Here is a 7,987-nt window from a genome sequence, read left to right as displayed (position 1 = left end):
CCTTTTTGTTTTCTCACTCCAAACTGAACACCATACTTATTCAATCTGTATGCCTAGTAAATAATCTGAGAAGCTGGATTATATGAGGAAAAACAGAGGATCAGGATTGCAAGAAGACATTAACAACCTGTGATATGCAGATGATACAACCTTGTTTGCTTAAAGTGATGATGACTTAAAATAGTACTGATGAAGATCAAAGACCACAGCCTTTGGTTGGAGTTGCACCTTAATGTACAACATTCATATAAATGGAGAAAAGATTGAAGTTGTCAAAGACTTCATTTTTCTTGGATCAACCATCAACACTCATGGAAACAGCAGTCAAGAAATCAAAGGATGCATTGCATTAGGCAAATCTGCTGCACAAGAACTCTTTTAAGTGTTGAAGAACAAAGATGTCAGTTTGAGGACCAAGGTGTGCCTGATTCAAGACATGGCACTTGAAGTAACCTCAGCCCGATTTGTAACCACTACGCTACCAGAGCCCCTTTGGAACATTGTAGGCATCAATTAAATATTGTATTTATATTTAATTGATGATTGTTTATTGATGTGTTTTTCGGTTCTCACCAACGGTCTCTTGTGGGTGTAGTTAGAAAATAGAAGCATGCATACCACTGTCATTCACTGTTTATGCACCTCAGTTTAGGGTGAGTTTGTCTGGTGTTGGCTGTTGTCTATCATTATTCAGGTGGTTTAAGAGCTTGTATTAGCTTTCGTCCAGTAGGTGGAGCTGTCTAGGGTATGTTGGTAGATGGATTGTATGGGCACGGCTGTTGTCTCCTGCTGAGTGGGAAAGAGAAAACTCCTCCCACCATACACAAGAAAACAAAACAGAACGAACAAAGAAGGAATCAACAATGAAAAGATAAAATAATAAAGGGAAAATAGAAATAAAAACAGGTAACAACCAGAGAAAAATAATATTTTCATTTTAAAGGCAAAAGAGGGCCAGGGAAGTGGAGCTATAGAAGAGAAAAATAAGAAAATAAAAGAGGGAAATTAAAAGAATGACACTTAATAAGTAAAAAAGGGAAAAGGGGGACAGGAAAATGGAGTTATATAAGAGAAAAGTAAGAGAGGATATGAAAGAAAGAAAGAATAACAATAAGAAAAGCCAGGGAGAGGGAAGATGAAATGAGAAAGTTGAGAGTAGTAAAGAAAGATGCAAAGGCAAACAAAGAAGAAAAAAAGAGGAGAAATGAGAAACAGAAGAAAAGAAGGAAAAACAATTGTGGAGATGTTGTTGTTGTTGTTAAGTGCTGTTGAGTGTGTTCTGACCCACAGCAACATGTACACGGTTTCTTAGGAGTGACTAGCAAGCTTAAACAGCCAGCTGTGTGGTTCAAACAACTCTACAGTCCTGCACATTAACCCACAATGCCACACTAAGACTCCAATAGTGGAGATAGAAGGAATAAAATTCAATATAATGAAAAAAAAAGAGAAGGACAAGAAAGAATAAACAACCAAAAACAATGAAACGAGAAATGGGAACAAAAACAAAGCAAATGAACAAAACAAAGAAACAACAAATGGAAACACAAACAAAAACAATGAGACAACAGAAAAAGAAATCCCCAAATAAAAACAAAATAACAAGTGTAGCTGTTGGACTCAGAAAGAAAACTCTGGGGGTGGGGTGAGATCATGCAAGCCAATGAGTACAAGGTGAGTGTGGGAGGGGCATGACAGTGGAGTTCCTGGCCCTAGATGGAGTTCCTATGGGCCTCAGTGTAATCCATGTTCAGGGCACTCAATCCAGAAGAAGTTTGTGGATGCCCTTGATGGAACTGCTTTCAGTGTCTATTAGGACCACAGAGCAAAGGGGTACAAGGTGATTGGTTCAGTGCTAATCTGGTGGCTCTATGGATTTTTAGTTCTGGAACTGAGTCTGCCTGATTCCTGGCATCAAAACAGGACACCAAAGTAGCCTAGCTGGCCCCTGCCTCACACTGGCATGGCTACTGACTACATGGATCCAAACTCCTGGAGAGTAGGAGCTATGCTGGGGGTAGATGAGGGTGGGAGCTTGTCAGTCACACCTTTGGTCACCAGGTAAGCATGTAAAAGAAGAAGGAATCACACCTTACTGCTGCCTGTGTTAATCTGCTCTGTCAGGCCTGCTTCTGTTACCAAAGCTGCTCACAAGATGGTCTAGTCCATTTCCCTCTCTCTCTGTCCCTGGTCAACTTCTCCAAGCAAGCAATCAATTCATTTATTTCAGTTTTCCTCTGAAGTTCAGGGTTCCAGAATTTTTATCTGTGGCTGTTTCATTTGCTCTCTTATCTTTGTTGTAGAGTGTCCATGTAGATTGTCTGCCTAGTCCACTATATTCAAAACATTGCTACAGATTTCTTGCTTAGGAATTTTGAAAATACTTTGTTATAAATATTTTTTATAACTATGTAAGTGCCATTCATAGGCTGTAAGATGACTTTTCCCAATATTTATTAGTGTGGCTTGGAGATGATATCATTAGATAATTGTTGTTGTTGTTGTTAAGTGCCATTGATTTGGTTCCAACCCATAGTGACCCACTATAGGGTTTTCAAGAAGACGCTGGTAATTGAAGTACAGTTAATAATGCCCTCTTATGGTAACTCACTAACAAATATGAAGATGAGTCAAATGTTATCCACCCTCTAGTTATATTAAAACACTAGTCCATGTCCATGGTTGATGACAGCATTGAGCGTGCACGTGAAATGATTCTGTCGAATAAATGAGTGATAGTGGATTTTTTGCAAACCATTTTAAAATCAGCCATGATTCTTTCTATGATTATCCACAACAGACATGGGTTTCTAAAATTTTGTGCCAGATGGGTACCTCAACAACTCATGGAAGAGCATAAATAGAAGCATTTGGGCATCTGCAAACAAAATTTGGATTGATACTTGAAGGAACGTAAAAGCTTCCTTTAAAAAAATCATTACTGGTGATGAGACATGGATTCATCACTATGAGTCTGAAAGTAAATGGCAGAGTATGGAATGGAAACATCCTCAATCGCTGACCAAGAAAAAAGTTCAAAAGTCAATGATCAGCTGGAAAATTGGTGCTTACAGTTTTCTGGGATTATCAAGGGCTAGTATTGGAAAATTAACAGGAAAAAGGTTCAACAATCAAGTTTTTGTTACAGTAATATGCTCATTGAATAACTGAAGGCTAGACTTCAGATTTAACACAGAGGACAGCTATCTAATGGCACCATGATCTTGCATGACAATGCACGTCTGCCCACCTCTGCCTATACTGTTGACGCTCTGTAAAACTCTGTTTCGAGGTGATAAAACATCCTCCCTAGAGTCCTGATCTTGCTCCATTGGACTTTAACCTATTTGCTCCCCTGAAAGCAACCCTTCTAGGACAAAAGTTCACCTCTGATGAAAAAGTGAAGAGAGGGGTACATTTGTGGTGCAGTTCAGCCTAAAACATTTTTTAATAGGGAAAACAAAAGCTCATTGACAGATGGACAAAATGTATTGAAAAGCAAGAAGATTATGCCAAAAAATGTATTTGTATTTTATAAAAGCTGATTAAAATAAATACTATAGCCTGAGGGTAGAGCATTTTTTAACCTTTTCTCATAGTATTGCTTAAAAAATGATAATTTAAACATATTTAAATAGTGATTACTTCTTATTTATGTTGATTAAGATATTATAGGATAAATATTAATGGTTAATTCACTTAAAATTCCATGATATTAGAATTACAGTGGTCTTGGGCATATAAGGATTTCTAAGATATTAGCAATGACTACAAAATGAAGTTCATATTAATTCATGTCAAGGGAAAACATATGAATGAAATATGCAAAATGAAAATGAAACCAAACCATCCTTTAGGCTGGAGTTGAAGAAGTGAATAAAATGCCACAGAGGCTTGATGGGTGTTGTTGATTGGAAATATATTATGAAAGTTGATGGAGTTATCCAAGACAATGATGGAGATAACATAGCTGTTTTTAGTAGGCAATAGACTGAAAAGCCAACATTTCTCTTTATTATGACACCTGGTTTTCTCTCCCTCACAGATATAGAGTCTCATAAGCTTCTCAGTGCAGGTAGGAGCAGCCCCACCATTCCCCTCAAAGACCAGACCACTCTGAGAACCTCCTCCTCTGAGATTGACACTGAGGGTAATAATGCTGTAATGAGGCTTTGTTTCCTTGAATCAAGAAAAAACATTGCTGTGGCAGGTAAAAAATATATTTATATTTTGATAGTAGAGTGCTCTGATATATTGTAAAGTATTAGAAATGAAAGTAACAAGGAAAGTTCAATATATTCTTATCTAAGTCTTAATAGAGATTGACACATCTGTCTAACAGTTAGCACTAGGTCATGGGAGGCCAGTCAGAGGTTGGGTTTGAGGAAGTGGTTCAGGATATAGACTCAGACTAAATTCTACTACCACTTTGTGCAGTGCTACATATGTGAGGGTTAAACAAAACCAACAAAACAACCCAAAACACCAAAACCATTGCTATGAAGTTGAATCTGACCCATACTGACCCTGTAAGACAAAGAGGAACCGCCCCTTGTAGATTCTCTAAGGATGAAGGTGTTCGTGGAAGATTGCCGCATCTTTCTCCCATAGACCAGTTAGTTAACTGCCTACCTTTCATTTAATGCTGAGTGCTTAGCTGTGCCACAAATCTCGTAAATTATTTACATGGACACAAATTGAAACTGGTGTTATAGCCTAAAGAGGTTTCAGTGGGGTAGGGGGTTCAGCAAGAAATGTACTTTTGATAGACAAGGCAGAAGAGTAGAGTCTAAGATTGATGGTACACCTGAATCAAATGGGCTGAGAGAAAATACTGGGAAATTTAGGGATGGGACAATAGCATTATTTGAGATAACTGTTGATCCCTGGTCAAGGATTACCTGCTTTCTGTATTGATAGTTTGTTTGTGTTTGTGTGTGTATGTATGTTTTCTAGAAAAAGTCAGGGTACTTTTTCTAGAAAAAGTACCTGCTGAGGCATATGCTAGTACGGGTGCTGCTGTTTGGTTTACTATAGTTATTTGATATGGTATAGATAAATTAAGTTGTTTAATTTCCCCTGTTTTCAGTGACTCTTAGCATTTTAGAGATTCAGGCTGTATCTTATCAAAAATAAAAAATCTGCTTTTGAGAATAATGCTTTTTTTAAAAAAATCTTTTATCTAAAATAATTTTATTTGACAAGTCTTTTTCAAAGAAGAATTTTAATCTAGCCATATGTGTTATGTTTCAAAAAAGAAATTAATATATATAAACTGTGTCGTCTATGGTCACTGTCCCATAACTCTTTTTCAGATGGAAAACATGCATTATTTTCACATAAAAATTTCAAAATTAAGAACCAGTAAATTTATATATCACCATAGAGTTTTAGTAACATTGTAGGATATTTAGATAGACTCTGAAATGTCAGATCCCAATTTTTTTCTATTTTTTGGAACTCACTCATTCTCACAATTATAAACCATTATCCTGAAATTGCTCTCATTTTCTCAACACTAATTCTTCTTAATGCCATCAGTATTCCCAAACTTGTTTCCACTGAAGTGGCTACTTGCCATTAAATCTACCTTAAATAGATATAATTGTTAATCGGCATTACATTTGTGAAGCAAATTATAAGCTATCTACAAATTTATCAAATAATAGCAGGAACATTGCCACGGAAGAATAATTTAGGTAAAAAACTCTACAAAGCATATAAAAATTCAGAATGAAAAAGTTAGGCCTATGAATAACAACAACAAAAAGGTTTTACATGGTTTATAATGAATTCTTGATTAAAAAATAAATAAAGCAAACTTGCAAATCGAACTCTATTCATGCTGTTATACAGAGAAATAAAAATCATTAGCCAGTTTGCTATAACTACATATATGTATTCAAATCTATTCAAGTGACATTTCATATCTTTGGTGTATACATCCAATGGGTTATTCAAGAGGATAGCTTTTATGTAACTGGCATATTATCAAGACATTGAAATTAAAGTTTATTTGCAGAAACAAATGAATTCTATCTAACCTTAAAAACCAAATAATATTTGAAAAATGGATGAAAGAAAGGGAAAGAAATTAAATTCAATGGGACAGTTTATATTTCCATTTAATACTCAGCACAACCCAGCAGTGTTCATCTCCATTTTATATTTGAAAGAATTGGATAGAGTGACTGACTGTCTTGGGAATTCATTATGAATATGCCCACCTCTGCAATCCTTTTATGCTTTCCTCAGGATGAGTTACTGAAGATGTTGTTTCTAATTTTGCTACAGTTTTATAATTAGATTTTTCACTTACATGTAGAAGGAGCTAACCTTGTTTCATGTGGAGGATCAGGTTATGTCAGATTCTGGGACACATCTAAGAAGCAACTTCTGGCTGAATTTTTGGCTCATACTGGAGCAGGTTCCATTACTATGTCTACTGATAAGTTGAATCGATATCTTGTCACAGGAGATCTTGATGGTTGGTTGAAAATCTGGAATATCGAGGTAAATAGAAACTTTTCTCACATAATCTTTACTATTTTGACTTTTTGTTGCAGATACTATAAAGCAGACAGTTTGGTTCTATTTCCTGAATAAAGGAAAAAATGATCAGTTTGACTATTTTAGGGAAAACCTTCACATGTAATGATCAGAGTTAAATTATTTATAGAGAAAATCAGATTTTCCTCCATATTGAAAGTCTTCTGTTAATATATAATCAAATCAGTCACACAATCTCAAAATGCAATGTTGTCAGTAGGTTACTATAGCATTGTTTGAACATAAAAAAAGATATGTCATGTTTGAAATAAGACTGTAAACCTAAGTTTAATGGAGTAATGGCTTTCCAACTGATATTATTGCTATTGTGAATTTGAGATTTTAGTGTCACTGATTATCAGTTCAAATTTCTAATAATATAAAACTTTATAAGATATGACTGGCACAGTTAAAGGAGCCCTGGCAATGCAATGGTTTAGTGCTTAGCCGCTAAATGAAAGGATAAAAGTTGAACTGTCTTTAGTAGGAGAAAGATATGATACTCTGCTTCTGTATATTACGGCTTTGGAAATTCTATGGGACAGTTTTACTCTGTTCAATAGGGTCTCTACGAGTCAGAATAGCCGCACCAGGTTTTAAAATAACTAAGAAGTATACTTTTTTTCTCTCATCTTTCCTCCCCCCCTTCCCACCTTGTTTTTACTCTCAAGTCAGTGATATTTGTTAGAAATTAAAATATATATATACCATTTTTACCTTTGATTTCATGGATATTTCTGTTGCATTTGGATCAGAGCACATTGTTCCCAAATGTGCTTCTTTCTCATTTCCTTACAGCCATTTACTATTTGAATTTCTTTTACACATCTTATAATTTTCTTCATGCAGGAATACTGCTGTAATTCCAGTAAGAACAAAGTCACACAGCCCCCTACTCTGATCAGATCCTTCCAACCCCATGAAGACAGGATAAGTTGCTTAGAGATGTGTGAACTGAGTGGCCGATCATTGATCATTTCCTCTTCAGCTGATCGCAGCATATCTGTGACTGATGTTTGCTGTTCTGGAACTTGGATCTTTGGTCAGGTAGAAATATTGCTTCTTTAATATTCTAGTATTTACTTGACATTTAGTATGTACTTGGGCTTATTTCAATTTGAATCTTGTCAGCTACTTAATGTCAATTTAAATAGCGGACAAGATTCAAATGTCTTCATTTCTGAAACTGTAGCTCCAGGCATCTCTTGTTTTTATGCCTTGAACCATGATTATTCCATTAAATGGAAAATACCAGAGACATGAAAAGATGGTGGTTCTGTATGGTTTAAAATATTCCAGGACTTCTGAAAAAAATAAGTTAATTCCAGCAGCTTCATATTGTAGTAAATTATAATGTGGATATGTCATATCATATATATTACTATGACTGTCAAATAATAATTTAATAACCAAATATTTGTTGCTGTTATTAAGTGCC

At 35.5% G+C, this 7,987-nt stretch overlaps 1 protein-coding gene across 1 annotated transcript in view; it reads left to right on the top strand.

Annotated features, from left to right (window-relative positions):
* WDR49 (WD repeat domain 49) overlaps positions 1–7,987 on the top strand; it is a 259,423-nt gene that overhangs the window by 188,451 nt on the left and 62,985 nt on the right. The window contains exons 12-14 of the mRNA XM_006861854.1: positions 4,046–4,210; positions 6,326–6,513; positions 7,399–7,596. Coding sequence (XP_006861916.1) covers positions 4,046–4,210; positions 6,326–6,513; positions 7,399–7,596 — 551 coding nt within the window. The remainder of the gene's footprint in view (positions 1–4,045; positions 4,211–6,325; positions 6,514–7,398; positions 7,597–7,987) is intronic.

Source organism: Chrysochloris asiatica, unplaced genomic scaffold, assembly GCF_000296735.1.
Source record: "Chrysochloris asiatica unplaced genomic scaffold, ChrAsi1.0 scaffold00043, whole genome shotgun sequence".
In the NCBI taxonomy this organism is placed as follows: Eukaryota; Metazoa; Chordata; class Mammalia; order Afrosoricida; family Chrysochloridae; genus Chrysochloris; species Chrysochloris asiatica.
Note: the sequence above shows the minus strand (reverse complement) of the source record. Positions and strands in the feature narration are given on the sequence as shown.